The sequence below is a fragment of the Ceratotherium simum genome, chromosome 7 (genome assembly GCF_057802395.1).
Source record: "Ceratotherium simum simum isolate JZ-2026a chromosome 7, ASM5780239v1, whole genome shotgun sequence".
In the NCBI taxonomy this organism is placed as follows: domain Eukaryota; kingdom Metazoa; phylum Chordata; class Mammalia; order Perissodactyla; family Rhinocerotidae; genus Ceratotherium; species Ceratotherium simum.
Genome location: NC_141906.1, coordinates 60,146,391 through 60,171,018, shown reverse-complemented (window position 1 = coordinate 60,171,018; position 24,628 = coordinate 60,146,391). Strand labels below are relative to the sequence as shown.

General features: G+C 37.7%; 1 protein-coding gene across 3 annotated transcripts in view; it reads right to left on the bottom strand.

Annotated features, from left to right (window-relative positions):
* Nucleotides 1-4,012, bottom strand: part of DDX10 (DEAD-box helicase 10) — a 280,191-nt gene extending 276,179 nt beyond the window's left edge. The window contains exon 1 of one of the 3 annotated variants that reach the window (XM_004427362.3): nt 3,738-4,012. In XM_004427362.3, coding sequence (XP_004427419.1) covers nt 3,738-3,923 — 186 coding nt within the window. In that variant the 5' untranslated portion in view covers nt 3,924-4,012. The remainder of the gene's footprint in view (nt 1-3,737) is intronic. The other 2 variants (XM_087433666.1, XM_087433665.1) reach the window with 2 other exon arrangements.
* Nucleotides 4,013-24,628: the final 20,616 nt, after the last annotated feature.

The window sequence follows — 24,628 nt, the reverse complement described above, 5'->3', positions numbered from 1 at the left end:
GATTAAAAAAAATAAAACAGAACAATACTTAGAGGAAAAAAGCTGCTCCTTCAACCTGGTGAAAAGATTGGGATTTAAATATTTGTGCACTGAAATGCAATCAAGTGTAGTGGTTTGGAGCACTGGCATCAGACCTAGACTACCTGGTTAGAATGTTTTCACTTACTAGCTATTTAACTTTGCACAAATTATTTAACCTTGCTGTACCTTAAAGTTTCCTCATTTGTATAATGGGAACAATCTCATAGGGCTGTTTGTTGTGAGGATATGGCAAGTCAACATGTATAAAAGCTTGATAAATGTTAGCAATTATTATTAAAACAAGAGACCAAAAAGAACAGACTAATGTTACCAACCACAATAAAACCATGCAGATAAGGTCGTCCTGTACCAAACAACACCTAAACACTGACTGAGCTCTACTCAGCAACAAGCACTGTGCTACCGGTCTCTGGGGAAAGCAAAGGTGAGTGTATCCAACAGTCTCTGACCTTCAGAAGTTCAGGGTCTAGTGGGAGATTTAAAGTTAAACAAGCCAATCATCACAGCCTCATGATAAATGCTACAGTAAAGGCGTATACAAAATCCTTGAGACGCACAGTGCCCCTAACTCTACCTGGGAAAGTAAGGAAGAGAAGTTGGAAGCAAATCTTGAAGGAAGAGTAGGTGTCCCTAGGGTGGGGATGGTCACTGAAAGCAGTGGAAACATCAGAACCAGGATGAGAAGCATCCAGGAGCACGGCCAATTCACAAACTGCAAGTTGTCCTTTCATGTATGCCTATCGGATACTGCCTGGTTTACATACGTTACTTCATTTGAGCCTCACAACACTCTGGGTGGTTAATAATCTCTGTTGAAGAAAGTGAGACACAGGAAAGTTAAGAAACTTAGCCAGTCAATACCCGAACTGAGTGATATTTAAACCAGGTCTGTCTGACCACAAATAACTCACTCTTCCCCTAGACTAGAACGTGTTGACATGTTCAAGTGTTTGACCAGTTTCCTGAAAGTAACTGTGAGCCAAAGAAAGGTTCTAATCAGGAGTAAAATGATTGGATTTTCATCTTGGAAAGAAACGTTCCATTCTAGCAGCAATATAGAGGACAGATTAATGGGGGACAAGGCCTAAGGGCCAAATCCCATGAGCCACCTGTTTTAATCATTTAAGTTTTGCTAGAACACAACTACACCATTTATTTCAGTATTTCCACAGCAGTTTTTGTGTTATAACAGCAGAGTTGAGTAGTGCCACCCTTGTGACCTGCAAAGCTGAAACCATTTACTATCTGGTCCTTGACAGAAAAAGTTTGCTGACTCCTGTTGTAAGCAATAGCTATTATAGTAATCTAGGTGAGAGATGATGGGGACTAAACCAAAGCATAGCAGTGGGGATAGAGAAGCATTTGAGAAATTCAAGAAGCAGAATAGATCACCAGTGTGAATGACTGGATGTAATAGTGGGTAAGAGGGAAGTCTCTGGGATTATTCCTAGGTTTCTAGCTCAGCAGTCTGCTTAGATGGCGGGGCTAGTATGTGGTAGGTTAAATAATGGTCCCCAAATACGTCCATGTCCTAACCCCTGGAACCTGTGAATGTTACCTTAATGGCAAAAGTGACTTTGCAGGTATAATTAAAGATCTTGAGATGGGGAGATGTTCTGGGTGGGCCTTAAATGCAATCAGAAGTATCTTTATAAAAGAAGGGCAGAGGCAGATCTGATACAGAACAGGAGAAGGCAATGAGTCCATGGAAGCAGAGATTGGAGTAATGCAGCCACAAGCCAAGGAATGCAAAGAGCCACCAGAAGCCAAAAGAGGCAAGAAATGATTTTCCCAGAGAGCCTTTAGAGGGAGCATCGCCCAGCTGACACCTTGATTTGAGCCCAGCGAAACTGACTTCAGACTTCTGTCTTCCAGAACTGTGAGAGAATAAATTTCTGTTGTTTTAAGCCACCAAGTTTGTGGTAATTTGCTACAGTGGCAATAGGGAACTAACACACAGGATCGTGAATTTAGGAGAGGTTGCTGAGGTATGAGGGAAAAGACAATGAGCTCGGTTTTGGAGTTGTGTCATTTAAGGTATCCTATGACACAATCAGGTAAAGACATCCAGCACAGTCAGATAAAAAGGATAGGAACTCAGAAGAACTCTGGATAGAATACAAAAAGAAGGAGTCATTGGTCCACAGGAATGAACCTTGGGATTACACAAGAGAAGAGGAGAGTGAGAAGAAGCACAGGCGGAGGCCATACCCCCTAAGCAATTCTAGTCAGATGAAGAGTCCAAAATGCAATCTAATGGTAATTTACTTTACATTGGCTTCTTGAGGTGCTGTGTATACAGCAGTAGTACTAATTATACAACTAACATATGGAATATTTACATGTGTCAGGGATTGTGCAGAATGCTTTACATGCATTCTAACTCACCACAACTTATATGGTAGACACGATGCATTTTAAAGACAACAAAAGTGAAGCAGACAGAATAAGCAACTTGCCCAAAGTCATTCATCTGATGAGCAACAGCCAAGATCAAATCATCGTCATCTTAACTCAAAAGCCCAAAACAAACTGTAAGCTCTATCTAACCTTAAGGTTGATCTAAGGGTCGTTTAAAGGAAAGCTATACCAGCATGACACATGATGACTTTAATACAGAAATGTCCCACATGTTAAATCCCTGATTATCTCCACTAGAAGGGGGCAATCACTGAGAGGCTGAGGGGGGTGGGTGAAGGCCAACAGATATGGAATTTAGGGGGAAGGAGAAATAGGGGTACTGACCGCCCCAAGGAGCCTGAGGGGGGGAGAGGTCAACAGGGAGACTTATCTGAGAACACCAGCTACAATGTGGGGCTGGTAGGTACCAGAAATAGACCAGGAGTCCAGCTTTTCTATGCCAGTTCCTGGATGGAGACAGGAAGCAAGTAGAGAAAATGAGATGGGCAGACGGAGGAGGATGGATGACGCTGAGGGATCCAAGTCTAGCACAATGGTTAAAAGCAAAGGCTCTGGGGCCAGCCCTGCTTAAGTTCAGCAGGCTCCACTTCCACAGTCCACCTGGTCTGGTTCCCAGGCGCCAACCTACACTACTCCTCAGTGGCCATGCTGTGGTGGCGGCTCACATACAAAATAGAGGAAGACTAGCCAGAGATGTTAGCTCAGGGCTAATCTTCCTCAGCAAAAAATAAATCAAAGGCTCTGGAATCAGAAAGACCTTGGTCTAGGGGCCAATTCCACACTACCTACGAAGTGTGAAAGCTTAGGACAAGTTTCTGTTCCTCTCAGAGCCTCAATGTTCTCATCTGTAAAACCGGAAAAAGACCCACACCTCAGATCAAGTCAAATAATTAACGTAAAGCTCATGGTGAGCGGCTTAAAAACGCAGGTGTCGTTATTACCATTACTTTCGTTAATATTATTATGAAAACTACAGCATTACTCTCCCTACCCTTAAGTACCACCGTATTTCCATCATTTTGTCAAGAACATGTGGTGAGCAGAAGAGTGGCCAGGACGGTCTAGAAGCCTGGTTTGTGGCACCCTGAAGACCACCTGGGGGGCCTCAACACCCACCCCCTTCTCCAGCCCAGTGGACTAACGGCATGTTCCCCAGTGACAGGTCGGCCCGCTCTCCTCTGCAGCCCATCACCTCAGAGACCCGCAGCCCCGCTGCCGGTCCACGCCCCGCGCATCGGCGGCTGCCCGCGCCCCCTCCTCAGCGTCCGCCTCACCTTCTCGTAGTTCTGCGTGAGGCGGCTGATAACCTCGCGCTCGACCTCCCACTCGGGTTTCTTCAGCTGCTTCCTCAACTGCTTCTTTTGGCTCTGTTTGTGGCTGTGTTTCTTCTTCCAGCGATTGAAGCTCCGCACCGGGTCGGGGCGGGCTCCCGGACTCGGAGAGTCGGCAGTTTTACCCATGGCGGCGACAGCCCAGCTCGCCCCCACACACGAGACACCCGCGGCCAGGCGGAGATACGGCGCTGAGGGGACGCGGAACCAGCGTGGGGAAAGAAGCCAACGGCGCGTGCGTGAAACCAGGAGCCCGCCCCCAAGCTTTTGAAACCGGGGCACGCGCCATTGACGGGAAGAAAAACGTGGGCGGTGATTGGCCACTTGGATGCCGCAGGGCGTCGCGGAACAGTCTCGGGGGAACGGAGGCGGAGCGATCTGAGGAAGAGGGCGGGCTGAGTGCCGGTAGAGCACGCAGGCTCTTTAACTGGACGCATGCGTGCTGGTTGCTGTTACTATGGTGACGTCGTACTACTTAACATTTAATGGTTGTTAACGCTCTTACCCTGGGTTTACCTTGGCAAAGCATGCGCTAGGTTGCGCGTGCGGGCGCGCACACGCACACTCGCGCACCCACCCACAGTCTGAATTATAATTGCGATCCTCGTTTTGCATATTTCGGTCCAAGGAGTCGAAAGATTTGCCCAAAAATCAAACAGCTAGTTAATTTATTTCCATCCACTACAGGGTTATCTCCCTAGGAATAAAAATGAATATTCTATATTCTTCTGTCCCGCCGGGTTTGCGCTTTCTTCTGGCCCCACAGACTCTAGCTGCAGCAGCAGGGAACTGGAGCAGAGTCAAATTGAATTGCCTTAAAATGCTATTATGAAGACGAAATGATAACTAAAAATAAAGAATTAAAGGTTTTTGCAAGATGGCCATTTATAAGTGAATTGGCTTTCAGTGAATTGGTTTTGGGGCACATTTACCTAGAGCGTCCACAGGTATACACTGGCTGGGGGTAAGGGCAGAGTTGCGGCAAGGAAAACAGAGAGATTAGGTTCAAAGTGATGTGCAGAGTGTTTGGGCAGGCCCTCAAATTCAGTTTCCAACCCCACATAGCCAGATGACTACCCCAAATCACATGCCCATCCCCTAATCGGGGTTGGAGAGGTGGGGAGGTGAACTGGAGAATCTCCACACTCAGGATTACTAGATGTGGTGGAAAGTAAAGCTCAATAAGAGGAGGTTATGTAAAAGTATATATATATATTTTCATGTGTGTGTGGATATATATATATACATATCCACAAAAAATTAAAAATAGAGGGCCCAGGGCCGGCTCCGTGGCTTGGCGGTTAAGTGCGCGCGCTCTGATGCTGGCGGCCCGGGTTCGGATCCCGGGCGCACCCCGAGGCACCACTTCTCCGTCCAACGTGAGGCCGAGTCCCACATACAGCAACTAGAAGGATGTGAACCTATGACATACAACTATCTACTGGGGCTTTGGGGGGAAAAACTGAATAAATAAAATCTTTAAAAAAAAAAAAAATAGAGGGCCCGCCCCCGTGGCTTGGCGGTTGGGTGCGCGCGCTCCGCTGCTGGCAGCCCGGGTTTGATCCCGGGGCGCACGCCAAAGCACCGCTTCTCTGGCCATGCTGAGGCCGCGACCGGCATACAGCACCTGGAAGGATGTGCAGCTGTGACCTACAACTATCTGCTGGGGCTTTGGGGGGAAATAAATAAATAAAATTAAAAAAAAAATTAAAAATAGAACTACTATATGATCCAGCAATTCTATTTCTGGATATATACACAAAAGAATTGAAAGCAGGGCCTGGAAGAGATATTTGCACATCTATGCTCATGGCAGCATTATTCCCAATAGCCAAAAGGTGGAAGCAACCCAAGTGTCTATCCACAAATGATGGATAAACAAAATGTGATGTATACAATGGAATATCATTCAGCCTTCAAAAGGAAGGAAATTCTGACAATGCTATAACATGGATGAACCTTGAGGACATTATGCTAAGTGAAATAAGGCCATCACAAAAAGACAGTGTCTGATGCCACTTGTAGGAGATACTTAGGGTAGTCAAAATCATAGAGAGGAAAGCAGAATGGTGGTTGCCAGGAGCTGGAGAAAGGGGGAAATGGGAAGTTATTGTTTAATGGGTATAGAGTTTCAGTTTTGTAAGATGAAAAGAGTTCTGGAGGTTAGTTTCACAACAATGTGAATGTACTTACTGCCATTGAACTATACACTTAAAAATGGTTTATATAGTAAATTTTATGTGTATTTTACCACAAACTTTTTAAAATTATCTTCAATATTTTAAAGTATATATACAGAACAATGAGCCCCTCAGCTCTAACTCATTTTTATCCTAAAGCTGAAGTAGCCAGGTATAGGTACATCTCAGGCAAAAAACTGGAAGATTCATCTCTAGGGAAACTGACTCCCAAGAGAAAGACATGGATATACATAACGGCATTTAGCTAGCTACCAGAGAAATGGCAGGTCACTAATCTCCCCTTGGTTCTTCAGTGAAACCTACAGTTAATAAGCCCTTCCATGCACTTATTTTTTCTAATCAGCCTGAAATATGAAAGAATAACCAAAGACCACAAAACATTTGAGGAAATCCTTTAACTTAAAAGTTGGAAGTTAAAACTAATAAACCAATGCAGAGAACAAAAGAAATCTTCAAAAAATCATTATTAATATTTTTAGAAAGATACAGATTCAATGCATCCATGAATAAGAACAGAAACTATTCAAAAAAAAAAAACAAACTATTCAAAGAATAAAATAGAACTCAATAGAAATCATTTTGTTTGTTATATAAATCAAATTTTAATATAAAATAATAGAAAATTCAAAGTTTAATCACAATAAAGAACTCACTATCACATTCCAAAGTTATTAGAATTTAATAATTTGTAATAAAAATAAGTTCACATCTTCATTGCATAAAATGACATCTTCATGATGGTTTCAATGCTTATTTGCTCCAATGCCTTGTTTTCTGTAGAAATGACCCCTAAACAGGCTTTCAGTTGTGACATTGAACACATTTTAATTTTGAGACTCTACATTCCCCACTATCAACCAATATTCACAAAGCTCTGAACGGCTAAAAAGAATTTGGAAACGGGCTGGTAACTACTACCACAAATATAGGCAAAACTTCAGTGGGGTGAGGAGCTGTACTAAAATTTAGGGAGGGATTAATATTAGTTCCTCATACATTGATATCCCATTTAATATTATTCATCAGTTAGTTTCTATTGTAAATTTTTACATAGTTATGGTTATCATCAAAATTCTTCGAATACATGTCTCTCAAACTCTGCAAAGACCACTATATTCTTTCAGTACTCTCAAACTTTTTTTAAAAAATTAACTTATTTGAGAAAGCATAGAAGCAATGATACCCCAATAGCGATGAGCACAACCGTTGCCCAGATCTCAGTTTATAAATGCCATTTTTTCCAGTCAAATGAACCAGAGCTCTTTGGAGGAATTCCAGGGCTGGGGAAAAGAAAGTGCAAGATGAGCCTGGAATGTCTTGAGGCGCCACAAAATAAAGAAGAGCTCAAAGAATGATGGGAATGGAGGGTGTAGTTTTATTTCTTGACCTAGGTGGTGGATACAAGAATGTTTGCCTAATAAAACTTCATTAGGTTTTATACTCCTTTTATGTAGTTTATATACATACTGAAATATATATATGTATACTGAAAAATATATTTTTCAGTAAAAATGGTTTAAAATATAAAATGTCCACACCAAAAGAGTCATGCCAAATTAGTACTGAGGAAATACATTTAAACATAGGCGTTTTCAAAAGTATACCTTTGGCCAGCATCCTACCCTTTATCTAGATAATTTATCTTTAAAAATATCAATAATTTATGAAAGAGCATTGCTTACTGCCTCTACTTGAGTATTAGTGGCAAGGCAACCTCAACTGGACTTTCACATCATATATTTTATAATGATTTCAAAATTAAATAAATGTTTCAATGCCCTTCCGTGTTTCAATGAACTAAAAGATAGATGTAGAGTTCTTGGACAATATAAAATTTTCAATAGTGTCAAAAAATTGTTTTTGCTATATTTTTCACCATTAAGTTTAAAGAATGTACAACATGGGATATGGAATTCATAGAATTACTTCTTTAGAATCTTCTTGTCCAAATCCATTATGTTTTTCATGTACAAAATTGTGGCATTGTCATATCTCTGACTTTCAAACTATTATTCTTAATGATAATATATTAATAATATTACTATTATTGTTATTATTTGAACCAGATTTAAATTTTCCAGATATCAACCTGTGAACAAGAAGATGCTTTTTTTTTTATTGAGGAGAGATCATTTTCAATTTGCCATAAGATTTTCACCTCAAAACTGTAGCATTTCAAACTTTAGTCAGGTTACATTATTTTTTTTTCACTGTCACAATTTTTACGCTACTTTCAGAAGTTTTTTTTGGCATTTACTGTGAATTCATTCTTCAGTGAACCTTTTATTGCTTTTGCTTTTGCAGAGAAGTAACTGAACAAGATGGTGGCCAATATGCTATCAAGATGTCGTAAGAGGAGGAGAGCCTCATCCCAAATCACAAAGATTTCTTTCTCTCACATTATTTTGGTTTCTGTTCTGTTCATAGTACTCTACTAAATATGTAGATCTGATCATTCTCTAGTTGTGTCATTTGCTGAGCAAAATCTATGTTCATATATAGAAATACTGGATTTAGAAATCCACAAATCAGGCAATAATTTTTATCTCTTCTACATGGGGTCTATGGAGGTTGTAACTAAAATAAGTGAGCAATATTTAGCATATCTTACCCTTTTCAAATGAGTCAAATGATTTCATTCAGTGCATCTGTGATAGTGTTAATTATTTGGTTTTATATTTTATCCTCTAAATATCGTCTCTATTCCACAGCACCAATAGTTACATACATAATACTTTTCAAATCGGATTTCAATTTTGAATCCTTAACACTTTGCAGGTGTGCTTTTTTCATTCTCTTTATGGTTTCTAAGAATATGTGATAAATGCCAGTCTGTGTACCCATTTGCATTCTAAACTTGATTTTTTAAATTCATTGACAGTTTTTAATAAAAATAGAATCCTTCAAGGTACAATAAAGTAACCAGAATCTAGTAATTTTTCACTGTTTGAAAGAGTTTCTGTAAAAAAAAGTTTCCAAAATTTCCACCCATGCTGGTTTTTTTTTTTTAATTTACATTTCTTGCTTGTGGTAGATAATTTACAGCAAGAATGACCTATTGTTTAATATTCAAGTTACATGGCCATTACCTGAATTGGAAGAAAATACATGTGACACAATTGTATATTCAATTTTTTTCTCTTCCAATTTTTATTTAAATTCATCTGTTATGGTTGATATGAAGATAAGTAAATTCCCATCCTGCTCTTAGTTGTACATTCTGATGGAATTACCATCTTGTTTTCTGGTAGCCCTATATTTTCTCCAAAAAAATGTATCCAATTTTCCAAATATTATTTCATTTCCCTCTATAGTAGTTTCCTCCTTTTTGTTTCAGATTCTATTAATTTTTAAATTATTTTTCTCATGACTAGTAAGAAATTATAAAATAGCCTTGTATTTTATCTCAGAATTTGTAAAAATTTGAAACAATATACTAAAAAAAGTTACTAAATTTTAACAGTGATTATTTTTGCCTAATAACATTCCATAAAAACAGAAAACAAGTGCTCTTATATAATTACCTAATGATTACCTAGAAATTGCTAAATTGTTGTGATATAATATGTACTTTTGGGGCCTTGTTTTGACTAGAGAATCAGGGTTTTTTTCCTTTTTTTTTTTAACAAATCTAATAGTTTTACTAAGTTATGTGTTAGAGTTAACTGTTATGGGTCAATTTTTCCCTAGGCAAACAAATGACATCTTCTGTAATACTTAAGTTTTTCTGCTCTGTACCTTGCAACTGCCTCTTTACATTGTTACTGAAATTAAATAGTTTATTTTTTATTTCTTTATTTTTTTTAAATTTTATTTTTTCGCCCAAAGCTCCAGTAGATAGTTGTATGTCATAGATGCACATCCTTCTAGTTGCTAAATACTGTTTAATTTCAAGAAAGTCCCACAAGATCTGAATAACTTGGCCTAAGGAAGCTAAAAGGTGACCCATCCAAGTCCTCTTGTCATGCAAAAATGGCATATAACTTTTGGTAAATCAATTCAAGCATATGTTGACTTATATTTATATATCGGAAAGGAAATTAATAACACAAAACCACATGTTGATTCAAATAAAGAAATCCCTCTTTGTTTCTTTATGCCTTATCAATACAATCAATCTCAAGTCTTTTTTAGGATAAAATACCTCTGTGGAATTTTAAGATTGCAGCTTAGTTTGGTTCTATCTTCTTTTACTCATATCCTCTAAAACTTGGCAGGGCCAACATGCAGCCACCTTAATCCCAGAGTGTAACCTCTCTGAAATTTTCAAGAACAACAAAAACATATTTACCTAAGTGGCTAGTACTCATAAACTAGAAGGACAAGAGGTTCCAGCCCACCACAACTGTTGTGTTGCCAACTACTGCCAGGAGTCATGAAGCAATTAGTTCGTCTATGCAAGCCTTTGTTCATTCATTTACCTAATTTCTTGAGGATGCCTAGAGTGTGCTGGTCATTATTAAGCCTCAAGAAAATAAAAGTGAATAAGAAATTGTCCTGACCTCAAGGAGCTTGTAATCTACTGTGATGATCTCCAAAATTAGCTTCAAGAATCACACAGGGAGTTTTTAAAAAATACTTCCTCAGATTTACCCAAAAATGTTCTGATTCTGCAAGTCTGGAACAGAGACTAGGCAATTCTGATGCGACTGGCCACATCAACTGATCTGCAGATTGCCTTTTGGGAACCTCTGGTTACGTTATAATTAATCATAATAACTGAAGCTGCTTATAATTAATTGTATAATTTGAATCAGTTCCAGTTTAATGCCACTAAAATTACACTATAATAAAACTATGAAAGATTAACATATGAAAGGAAAATAGTAATGAATAAAGTTTCCATATGTCCTTGATTCACATTTGAGCCATAGATAAAACTAATAAGCCTAACAAAGCCCTCTCCACTCACCAACAGTATCAACAAAAATTACTGTGGCTCTCAGACATAAAGATTCTGATGATGAGGTGTGCTAGTAAAAATACTTGAAAACTCATGCCCTAATCATTTATCTGAGATAAAACTAAACTTCTACCACTATTTTCATTTAGTGAGGAATTGGAACTTCCAGATAGTTCTTTTTAGTTCATCATGGGCCAGCAGGTGGCAGTCTAGGAACACATGCTGTCTTTCCCGTGGGGTTAAACCCAATTCAGCCTGGATTTTTATAGCCACTAAGTAGCTGGTTTACTGTTCAGTTTATCTGCCTTATAACATCCAGCTTTTAGGACATGATCTACAATTAGTACTCCTCAAATTCTCTGGAATACTTTTGAATTCTTCCATCACATTTTTTCAATTAAGAGTAATTGCTAACATTTACTGAGCATCTAGTAAGTGCAATGTATTGCTAGATTCATTACATAAATTTTTCAGATGAGCAAACTGAAGCTAAGAAAGATTAAATGATATGCCCAGGGTCACTCACCTAGTAAATGACAGCACTGGTATTGCATCCTAGTTTGTGGCACTGCAAAACATTTATAATTTCTGTCTATTTTATCACTGAACACCTTTCATCTATCCTATTCTAGGAAGAATTAGGATCTTCCTAAACAGTTTTTCTTCAATTGGGGCCAATCTTATTATTTTTAACATGAGACTGAGTTTGGTTGAGATGATCTTGAGTCTAATTATCCACTACTTATGTACGATTTCCATATATTTCTATGTCTTGCATAGATTAAATAAGAAACCTTTATGAGGAGATTGCCAGTTCAGCTCTGACATGTAAAGAGCTTAGACATTATCAATCCCATCCTTACAATATGAAAAAGCTGGACAAAGTGAAAATCAAGTACTTTTCTTGGACCCATCAGAAAACTGAGCTTGCAGGACAAACTGCCACCCTGAGATCTGAAGAAACAGGCATATCCAGAGACTCACAGCTGAGACCTACCTCCCAGGAGCAGAAGCTGCTGGAGCCGTACACCGGTAGTGATTACCGACCCTAGGCTCTTAGGCTCTTAGGCTCTCTGTATAATAGAAATTGACAAAAGGCCCAACCAAAATCTCAGACAAGGTTTTATGGGGGCTTATGCCTAAGAACATGGGAGACAGCGCAGGAAAAGTGGCTCTCTGCCCGGCTCCCCGAAGGCAGTTGTCCTGAGTCTTTTATGGGGTGAAGGGAGCGGCCTGGCGTCATAATTCTCCTCCTCCAGAAGTGTTCTGTTTCCCTCTTCCTGACGGTGTCGTCTTCCCACGCCCCGTCGGGGTTGCGATCCCTGAACCTGCCCAGTAGGTCTAACGTGGCGGTGTTGCTCACTACCGCCATCCCAGGAAGGTCGTATAGTGGTCATCTCGAGGCTTTGTGCGCATGCGGGAGTCGGTCGACTGCTAGGTGGAAGTTTTGCGATTGGAAGGTTGCTTATCTTGACTTCAAAAATAGCTGGGCTGGGAGGTGCTGGACCTGGTGGTTACGGGAGAGGGGCAGAGCCCCATCCCTATTCTGTCTCAGCAGAAACACTTAGATGGTAATTTTGATGAATTGCTGGAGGCTGAGTGCAGACTAACATGAGAGCGTGAGCCACAGTCTTGGAGAGGATGGCCCAATCCCACCACGTTCTTAAGGTGAAGAACTAAGAAACATGCCCCTGTAGCTCAGGGTGAGGAGAAGAGTAATTATTGTGAAATATTCCCAACACCTTCTCCATAACAAAGGCCTACTCTCCAGGGGAAACAACTTCACCAGAGCCTTGTCCCCTTGAGAAAAGGATATTCCTCTCACTCCAGCCCTTCTAGTCTTTCTATCTCACCTAAAGTGAGGGAAAGGCTGTAGAAGAAGAAATACTCGTGAAGGTCACAGGCAAGAGACATGGGCCCAATAAAAGATTGAGATTGAATTAGAAGATTATAGACCACTCCCCCTTCCCTACACATTACCACCTCTCCAGCAGGCTCCAGTATAGTAGTGGGGAATTATAGTTGAAAAAACTGCAAGACTCAGGCTCTTTCTTAAGGAAGATAACTTAGGAAAGCCTAAGGTCAAGAGAGGATACAAAACCAAAAACACTAGAGGTATTGGAAGCCTCTGGCACCTAAAGCTACAGCAAGCATTAAACAAAGCTCAACTCCTAGCCAAATTAACGTAAACTCTCACGCACCTCAGCTCCTATTACCCAATACGACACATCCAACTTCCAACCAAAAAATTACAAGACATGTCAAAAGGCAAGAAAAAAGTCTGAAGACGCAAAGCAAGCATCAGAACCAAATTCAGTTATAAAGCAGTTGTTGGAATTATCAGACAGAGAATTTAAAATAACTATGACTAATATGTTAAAGGCTCTAATGGAAAAAGTAGACAACATGCAAGAATGGACGAATAATGTAAGCAGAGACACAGAAATATTAAGAAGGAATTAGAAGGAAATGCTACAAATCAAAAATGTTGTAACAGTAACAAAGAATGCCTTTGATGTGCTTACCAGGGGGCTTGACACAGCCAAGCAAGGAAAGAATCAGTTAACTTGAAGATAAGTCAAAAAAAAATTCTCATGATGAATGGAATAGAGAAAAAAGCTTGACAATCAGAAAAAAGAATTTAAGAACTGTCAGACAATTAAAAAAAAACATAATTGCATGCATATAGATAATTGGAATACCAGAAGGAGAAAAAAGAGAGAATGGAGTAGAAGAAATATTTGAAGTAATAATGGCCACAAATGTTCCAAAATTAATGATACCAAATCACAGATCTAGGAAGCTCAGAGAACACTGAGTAGAATAAATACTAAAAACTAAACAAACAAACTCTATGAAGGCATATGATAATCAAGCTACAGCAAACCAAAGACAAAGAGAAAATCTTGAAAGAAGTCAGAGGGAAAAAACCCACATTTTATGTATAGTGGAACAAAGATAAGAATTAGAGCTTCTCCTTAGAAATCTTGTAAACAAGAGGAAAGTGGAATGAAATATTTTAAGTGTTGAAGTAAAAAACATAAATATAAATAACTTTTTAAATTCTATGATAAAAAACTAACCCAATTTTTTAAATGAGCTAAAGATCTACACAGACACCTCATGAAAGAAGACACACAGATGCAAAAAAGCAAATGCAAAAATGCTCAACATTGTTAATCATACAGGAATTGCATATTAAAACAATAATGAAATACCACTACACACCTATTGAAATGACCAGAATCTAAAAAACAGAAAATACCAACTGTTGGGGAGGATGCTGAGCAACAGGGCCTCTGGTTCATTGCTGGTGGAGTGCAAACTGGTACAGCCATTTTGGAAGACAGTTTCTGATAAAACTAAACATAGTCTTACCATATAATCCAGCAATTGTGGTCCTAGGTATTTACCCAGTTGATTTGAAAACTTATGTCCACACAAATACCTGCACACAAATAGTAGTTTTTTTTCATAATAGCCAAAAAGTGGAAGCAATCAAGATACCTTTCAAGAGATGAATGGATAAACAAACTGTGGTACATCTATATAATGGAATACTATTCAACAATAAAGGGAAATGAGTTATCAAGCCACAACAAGACATGCATGAATCTTAAATGCATATTGCTAAGTTAAAGAAGGCAGTCTGAAAAAGCTACATTCTATATGATACCAATTACATTATATTTTGGAAAATGAAAAACTATAGAGACAGTAAATAGCTCAGTGGTTGCTCAAGGTTTGGGATGAGGGTGGGGGAAGAATTGAATAGATAAAGCACAGGAGATTTTTTTAGTGTGGTAAAACTGTTCTGGATGATACTAACATGATATGTGACATAAAACATTTGTCAAAACCCATAGAACTTTACAACACAAAGAGTAAACCTCAAGAGTATGAAAATTAAAAAAAAAAAAAATATATATATATATATATATATACAAGGTAGAGGAATCCCAGATGGAATACAGAATGTGACAAAAGAATCTAAATGTATTACAAATGTATGAACAACCTCATTGAAGGGGGTGGGAGAAAAGGTACTGACCAAAGTAATCTTGGAAATGAGTGGAGTCTTCAAGACTAAGGGCAAAAAGAATTGTACATAAGCACTATACTCTAGTTGATAACGTTGTTCCCCACAGGGGTACAAGTTAACAATTATGAAACCACTATACATGTATGCTGGAATTGAACAATTAAATACATTTATAGTGGACAGTGGGAGCCAGGTTTCTCAACATTGTAGCAGGAGGTTACAGATAAGCAAGGAGAGGAGCTATAATGATCCAATGGTAATGGATTAGTGTTGGAGATATCAGCATGGACTTAAGATTATTTCAATATAGATACAGATAGATATATATAGAAATATTTATAGCTATGTGCATATACATGGGTCAGTGTTCACATATATATCTTCTTGTTCTGTCAGCTGAGAAGAAATAATGACACTGCAATATCACACCTAGCACCTAGACTTTTTTTCTAATGCTATTTTCCAATACAAGTAACCAAGGCTCCTTGGAGAAATGGCTGATTCTGGGAGTGGAGCAAGAAATATACAAGATGAGCCTGGAGCATTTTGTAGAGTCAGAAGGTAAGCAAGTGCTCAAAACACAAAACAAACCAAACCCCCAGAATGAAGAGTCATATCAAAGGGATACAGGAGCCAACTGAAAGAGCTACCAATAGTCAAAGCTGGAAAAATTTGAGCGACAAAATAAAGTAGTATTGGATAGTAACCCAAAGTATAAAATAAATATCCACAAGCCTTGTGATATAAATAAGTGATTGAATAAATAAATAAATGGGGGAGAAGACAAATCTCCCATGCAGAAGAATTTTAAATAATTTATATAGACGTTTACCCTCAAGAGGATGGAGCATAACTCTCTGCTCCGTAAGTCTGGGCTGTGCAGGGTGACTTTCTTCCAAAGACAACAGTACAGAAAGGGAGAGAAAAGAGTAACTTTACAAAGAAGAAACCTGATAAACACCACCTCAGTCAAGTGATCAAGATTAACAGCAACAGTGATAAGTCACAACGATAGTCACATTGATACCCTTGATACGATGTGATGAGAATGGCACTGCGATCTTCCTCCTAAAAATGCATTGCCTCAGTCCAATCGTGAGAAAAACATCGGTAAAATCCCCATTGAGGTACAGTCTACAAAATATTTGACCAGTACTCCTCAAAACTGTCAAGGTCATCAAAGACAAGGAAAATCGGAGTCACTGTTACAGCCCGGGGAACTTAAGGAGACAAGACAACTAATTGTAATGTGGTATCCTAGATGGGATCCTGCAAGAGAAAAAGGACATTAGACATACACTGAGGAAATCTGAATAAAGTATAGACTTTAGTTAATAATAAGGCATCTATATTGTTTCATTAAATGTGACAAATGTACTGTAAGATGTTGATAATAGGGAAACTGTGCAGTATATAGGAACTCTGTGTGCTATCTTCACAATAACTCTGTAAATCTAAAACTGTTCTAAAATTAAAAGTTTATTTTAAAAGTCTTTAAAAGAATTTGCACGTGCATCAGTAAATTATCCTAAATATCTCAAGGTGATAATACTCTAATTGAACCTCTGAGACTGAATGTTTTAATGCTGCATAGAAAAAGGACTCATTCTTTTTTTTTTTTAAGATTTTATTTATTTATTTTTCCCCCAAAGCCCCAGTAGACAGTCGTATGTCATAGCTGCACATCCTTCTAGTTGCTGTATGTGGGACTCAGCCTCAGGATGGACGGAGAAGTGGTGCCTCGGTGCGCGCCCGGGCTCCGCACCCGGGCCGCCAGCATCGGAGCGCGCGCACTTAACCACCAAGCCACGGGGCCGGCCCAAAAGGACTCATTCTAAATGCAAAGATGCATGCTAGCACAAATTTGCACGTCTGCGTTGATCAGCGTTTTTTGCTAGTCATCTGCAATACAAACAAACAAACAGAAACTATCATTAGTTATGCAAATCATGTTTTAATATCTGACTGTCCACTGATGTGTCTGACTTAACTGTATAAGAGCTTAGAACTAGAAATTATGGGCCTAAAACTGTCAAGTGCTCAAATGTCTTTAAATGCTTTCTTTCAAACAAAAAACTTGTTCCCTGTCCCCATCCCACCTCTGTCCCCAGAACCTAACAAGGGTTTCACAATATCTATATGTGCATTTATCATACTATTTTCCATGGCTTTTTATTCCCTTACATTATTTCCATGGCTTATAGTGAAAAGTTATGATTCTCAAATTCCCTTTTAGTAGGTCAAACCATTTATCTGAATGACATGTCTCCCTCTAAAACTTAAGTTTGTAAAATTCCATAAAATCTTGGTATTGTCACAGTCTGTAGTTTCAGAAGTAGGATACTAAAGACATTAATATAATGATTACATCATCTCTAAGGGAACTGATTGGACTTCAACTTTGTTGAGCCACTGACACTGATATTGCAGACCAAAAATGACACTGTTGGCTTTCCTCCTGCATTCAGTACATTTGGAAGACAAGGATTCACTCTTGACTCTTATTCTCTGCCCTTCTAAAATGAGAAATGCTCACTCTTAATAATACAAACATCAATTAAAATCCTGCTTGGGCTGTGGAGGCTTAACTCAGTGTTCTGATGATGGAATCAAGGATGAGGAGTACTGATCCTTCAAGAGACAGGATCATCTCGAGAGAGAGAATGACATCTAAGAACTGTCGTAAGAGCGCAAATCATGTGGCATCAAGTTATCTTGCTTATTGACATGAAAGTTATGCCTTGAGCTGGATTCTTATTCAGAGAACCCAGGACAAGAGACTGCTGGAGAATGGGGACACTGCAATATTTGCAATAGTCTTATGAAGGACCACAAGATGGGTATAGATTCTATTTGGAGTGTTTCTATAATGCAAAAAATAAAAACACATATCCTAGAATATTTTTCAAAAAGATATTTTCCAAAATTCTGAGAATGTTACCTCAACATGTACTACACGTATGCAAAATGGCTCACATCCAGGTACACTTTCTCTGTTGCCACAAGGAACAGTAGAAAAGCCTAGAGGAAGAACCGGCTTCTGCCACTAGGAATCCATGTCCAAGACACTCCAGTTCCGGGAAAAACTGCAGAAAGAACTACCAACTACAGGAAATGTTAAGAGTTTACCCAAAGTGCTCTCCTAGGAATTAGGAACTAATATAGTTTCATTTGAAGATGATCTGCATTTGAGTTCTGTCTCTTTTGTTCAATGTTTACATGACCTTAGCTAAGCATTTAACGTCTCATAGGAACCCTTGAAACACTTCATGGGGTTTAGGATTAAACGAAGTGATAGAAATCTGAGGTCAGTCAATCAAATTAATCCCCTATCTAATGTGAATCCTTCTGAATATAATTTTAAAAAAGAGCCCCAATCCTTTCTTTTGAGAGCAGGGGAAATGAATTTGATTAAGGCACAAAGAATTTTGTTTTGTTTTATTGAGAGAGGAAGGAAACGTAAAAGGGTATCAGCTTTCCTCCTCTCTGTTGAGATTGAGAATACAAAAGGAATAGAAAACTGATGCTTCCATGTATAATTGTTTCCCTTGCCCTGCATGCTACCTTAGGGCCTTCTTTGGAGCCAAGGCAGCTGAGGAATTGAGTTTGAGTCTCCCCGTATTATAGACAGGATGATAAGAGTTTGCAGAGAGCACGCAAACTCAACTTCTCCTTTGCTTCCTTTTTCCTGTCTATGCCTTCCTTCTCCTTATCTCTCAATTATCTCTTCTCTGAGAATGCTCTCTCAGAGGGAGGAGGAACACTGAAAAGAGGAGTAACAGTTGAAAAATCTTGCCTGGCACCCTCACACCTTGGATATGACCGTGTAGGCACCTCACAGCCTATGGGCCGTGATGCAAGGCATCAACTGAGTCAGCTTCATTTTTACCAATTGTGAATAAAAATCTACATAAACGACAGTTTTAACTGATCATGTTAGTATCTTGATTCACCCATTGGATCAATTCTCTTTATTGGCAAAAGTGTACCTTTTGCTATAAAACAGAAAAAATGAAGATAAGCTTCAACATCTCATCAAGTATGGGGTCTTTGAAATAGTCACATACAACAAGTGGATTAAAGAAATTGTGCTTGCACTTAAGGCAAGTGAACACAGAAGGGATCAGAGACCTTGACAGGAGGAAGAAAATGAGTCAACAAGCTAAGAAAGAATAGATCTCGTCCTACTTGAAAGATGGTGTAAACAAGCAAAATATGAATATGATAGTTCTGAAAGTAAAACAGTTGACTTTTTATTGGAATGTCCATTTATATACGAAGAAACTTAAGATGTTGAAGATGAACCAGAAAATCTTTATTTGGAAAGACAAACAAATAAGAAATAATTACAGACAACTGTCAATGAAATATAGACCCTGGGGGAGGGAGAACCTAAGTAGCTCAAAAAGGGCTTCTCAAATTTATGAAGCAAAAGGTGAAATTATTTAAAGATGAAAGAATGAAAGGCAATGTAACCTTCCCAAGATCACTTTAACTGATGATGCCTTTAGTAAGAACTGCCTCAGCATAACCCCAACCTTTATGGTTGGAACTAATGTAATACATCCAGGTTAGAAAGCTAACAACTACCAAAACCTGGCTGGTAAATAGCATAGCTGGAAGCCAGACCCCAAGCGCAGGCCAGCTCCAGAGCTCACTGTTTTAGTCACTGCACTCTATACGTTGTTGTAAGGTACCTCACACGGTTTATTCTGTTGTGAAGACTATTTTTCTCTATTGATTTGTATATGTTGACCATATGTCCAGTAACCCTGGTGAATACTCTTATTAGTTCTAAAAGTTTATAGATTTTCTTGGAAGCTTTCATATGTCAATATCAACAAATTTGTCTTTTCCTTTTTAGTCCTATATCTTTTTCCTTCCTGCCTGCCTTCTTTCCTTCCTGATTTCTTTGTCACATTAGCTAAAACCTGCAGGATAATTTAGAATAGGGAGATGACAATAGACATCCTTGTTAACATTACTGTTAACCATATTGAAAGGTTATAATAATGGGATGAACAGACTTTTGAAGATTGCCTGGGGAATCTACCCACAATATAAAATATTTATTTCCATGTAAATATAGTTAACTTTATAAAAAATTGATTTATTAATGAACTTTTGGAACATAATCCCTTGGTAAATTAAGGAGAGCATCTTTAATAAGTTGGTAATACAATACATAAAACGTCACTGTAGAACTTCCTGGAGCTAGAATTAATGCCAGATTTAGCAATTGAATGGATGTAAGTTGATGATAATTTCATATTTCTACATTTTACTTATTATTTTATCAAGTGAGATATATAAATACCCAATGGTACCTTCATGAATTATTAAAATATTTGGAGTAATATGTATTTAGAATAACAAAGGAAGGCTTCCCACTAGGTAATTTAGACAGATACATTATTTCCAAAAAAAAAATGGTGAGTAAATCGAAAGCGTTTCTTGCTTCGTCATCAATATATATGTGCAGTGCTGCTGCCAGACCATTTAGCTAGTAAAGACTCCCTCAGCACAAACAAATCATTCATGGTAGAAACAAGTCCTTTTATTCATTCAGAAGCCGGCATCTACCATTTTGATCTGGAAACAGAAAACTATTTCAAAATTCTATCAGCAATCAGCAACAACAATCCAGTGTGGAATAAAAAATCCTCAGCAGAGAGCAGGAGTTAAAGCTGTATTTGAAATTCTATTTGTACCTCATATTATGGTCAAATTACATCTTGAATTTAATGACTTAAAATCATTAGCAACTCTACAGTCATCAAGGAAAAAAATACAGTAGCAAAGGAGGAAATGGTTTTGGAGGCCTTTGGTTTTTAAACAAACTGATATTTATCAGTTTGAGGCCCTCATACAGCTATCAATATTTTATTATTAACAAAGTGTACAGTGCATGCCTATAAACATTCAGCTGGGATTTTCCAAGCATCTTATTCATGATATTCACCATTTGGGTGATTATGATGCTGTATTACATCAAGCACAGGGATCAAAATATCCCTTGGGTATTCATGTAATTGTTTGTGATTTAATGGATTTTCCATTTTCCACCTCCTTGATTTTGTGCACTAGATTCTGCCCTTATATTCTTCTATCCAAATCTGAACCATCACCTAAAACATACTGCAAATATTTCTTCCATCAAGCTTACAGAAATCCTCCCTGCACTGAATTCTACACTCAATCACTATTTGTTTAATAAACGGATGAATTACCTTGACAATCATTTGGCGTCTTTATAAGGTCTTAAAATGTCCATTTTCTTTCCTTATATTCATCCTTCTTTCCAAACATTATTCTAAGCTTCTTGATCCGGTTCTTGTTTTATACTTCTTTAGTATCTCTCAATACAAAACAGAATAAGCACTCAATAAATTTGTTCATTGAAGATTTCTTATGATTTCAGTACATAGCAGTGGAGTTTTATTGCATTTTTATTGGTTTAATACTGTATTTTAATAAACAAGGATAATATTCAACATTAGGAATCTATTCTCGTTTCCTTGAATCCATGTAAAAATTGGTAGGTGAAGAAGAGAGTCCTTTGGCTTAACCTACTTTTATTATTATACTTCTAAATAAACCTTGACTTATTTGAGGCTCATTTACTCAATGAATTGTATGTCATGTCTCATTTTTCTATGATATTGTTCAAATACCCAAGCTGTCTTACTTGCAAAGCTAATGAAAAGTAGTAGACTTTTATCAATAGTTCGATATTAGGTTTTTATATGAATAAAGTTTGTTTAGATTTTTCTCATATATTTATCATGATCTCTACTCGCTATGTCTTCTTGTTTCTCAAGCTTATCTTGGCATCATTTTCTTTTTACTTGAAAGACATCCTTTAGGGGCCGGCCCAATGGCGCAAGCAGTTAAGTGCGTGCACTCTGCTGCAGAGGCCCAGGGTTCGCCGGTTCGGATCCCGGGTGCGCACTGACGCATCGCTTGTCAAGCCACGCTGTGGTGGCGTCTCATGTAAAGTGGAGGAAGATGGGCATGGATGTTAGCCCAGGGCCAGTCTTCCTCAGCAAAAAAGAGAGGAGGATTTGCAGATGTTAGCTCAGGGCTGATCTTCCTCACACACACACACACACACAAAAAAAAAAAAAAAAAGAAAGAAAGACATCCTTTAGAGTTTTTTATAATTTCTAAACTGAGTGGTAAACTCTATTTTGTATGCCTGAAAAAACTTCTATTTTCTCTTGTTCTTGAAAAATAGTTTCAATGGATATAGAATTCTAGGTTGAGAATAATTTTCTCTTATCACATTGAGGATATTATGCCATTGTTTTCTAGTTTTATTGTTGCTGTTGAGAAGTCAATGATCATTTTAATTGTCTTCTTTCATAGGTCATCTGTCTTTACTCCAGCTGCTTTTCTGTTGAGTGCGTGCACTCCATTGCTGGCGGCCCGGGTTCGGATCCCCAGCGCTCACCGACGCACTGCTTCTCCGGCCATGCTGGGGCCGCATCCCACATACAGCAACTGGAAGGATATGCAGCTATGACATACAACTATCTACTGGGGCTTTGAGGGAAAGAAAAATAAATAAAATTATTAAAAAAAAAAAAGGATCTTTTCGTTATTGTTCTGTTACTTCACTATTGGGTGTAGAGTTGTGTATTTCTTTTTTATGTCCTACTTTGGGAGAGCCAGCCTTTCCAGATCTGAGGTTTAGAGTCTTTAAATAATTCTGGGAAATTATCAGTTATTGTGTTGGAATCCTTATTTTTTTATTATTTCTATCTAGAAATGTGATTAGATGTATGCTACTCTTACTCTGTTTTCCAGATCTTTTAACTTCTCTTATGTATTTTTCATCTCTTTATCTCTTTGAGTCATATCCTGGAAATTTTCTTCTGATCTGTCTTCCATTGCACCAGTTGTCTCATCAGATTGTTTAATCAATCCATTCATTTCTAGTTTCAATTATTCAAATTTTCCTTTCTAAAATTTCTACTTAATCTTTTTTAAAAAATCTACTTCACTTAAAAAATCGTCTGTTTCTTGTTCACATTTTCATGTCTCTCTTTTATTTTTCAAAACATAATTAAAGATTTTTTTTTTTTAGGTTTTTCAAGTCATGGTTAATAGTGTTCTTTTTTTTTTTTAATTTTTTGTTTATTGCAGTAACATTGGTTTATAACATTAAAGATTCTTATTTCATATTTTGTGTCTGATAAAGACAATATTTGAAGTCTTGATAGGTCTGATCCTATTTTCTGTTACTTTTACTGGTTCTCATTCATGATGAATTTCTTCTTAAGGATTCTGTGATTTTTTTTGGTGAATTCTATTTGTGGAAATCCTTTGAGACCTGGATTGAAGTAAGTTGCATTCCTCTGGAGGGATTTGCATTTTCTTCTGTCTGTAACTTAGGGTCACTACCAGAATTTAAATTAAACTCTCCACTTAAGGATTTTCAAACCACACAACTTGCATGAATCCAAGCAAAAAACTAATGTGGGATCTAGCTTGTGGTTATGAAATCTATGGGGGAGATTATTTTTCTCCTCAAACCTGTACCAAAGTCAAGACAACTAAGGTTTTTTCCCTGACTCCTTCTGAACAGTGGATCTATTTCCTATTCACAATTACACTGAGTACGCAGCCCTTTGAGGTTTCATCTATGAGACACCCACCTTAAGCTAGTCCTAAGTTTTATTTTCAGTTTCCCAAGAAAACTGCAGCCACAAGGGAAGCACATGGTTACCCAGTTTGGCAGATATCCTTAGGGTGAAAACTCATTTTGATGTTTTGCTTCCTTCCCAGAGTTTCTGTTTACTTCATTCTTGGATTTTACTGATATCTTACTTTCTTGCCAGCTCATGAATCTAATTTTAAAGATTTAAAAAATATATTTGATCCAGCTTTTTTGTTGTTGTTCTCTTTGGGAGGGTTTTTCAGGGTTTCTAGTCTACCTTGCTAACAGAAATACAAATCAGCATCTATCACTTTTACAAAAACAATAAATTCATTAAAACATATATATATATATTCTAAATGGTTAGCCAACTGTCGTAATACAATTTACAATCCACCACTAATTTACAATGCCACTTTATCATGTTCTAATTTTTCATACATATATGAGTTTAATTTTGGAATGTTCCATTGATCTTTTGGTTTATTCATGTAACAGTCCCAAATTCTTTTAATTATTATAATGCTATTATATGTTTAAATATCTGGTAAGGCTAGTACTCACTTGCTACTCTTTATTTTCAGAATTTTCCTGACTACTTTTACATGTTTATTTTTCCAGATTAACTTGAGAAAAATTTTATCAAGTTCCAAGACTAATGAAATCTTATCATTTTAATTAGTACTACATTGCATTTATAGGTCAATTCAGAGAAATGATTTATTTTCAGTGTTGAATTTTCACATCCAGGAATGAAATATGTCTTTCCATTTATTCAAGTTTTCTTTCATGTTTTTCAAAAGAGTTAAATTTTCTTCTAAATGATGTGTATTAAACATAATAAAGGTTATATTTCCATTTAAGAGAGTATCATTAAAACTTCTCTGCGGTGTTGGGGAGGGGGAAATTTCCCCCTTCTACCTTTCTTGTGTTCTTATGGCTGGACTAATAATAAAATTGGCACAAGACCAGATTAACAGGAAAAAAACCCAGTTTAATATGTACATATTGGTGATCACAGAGAAA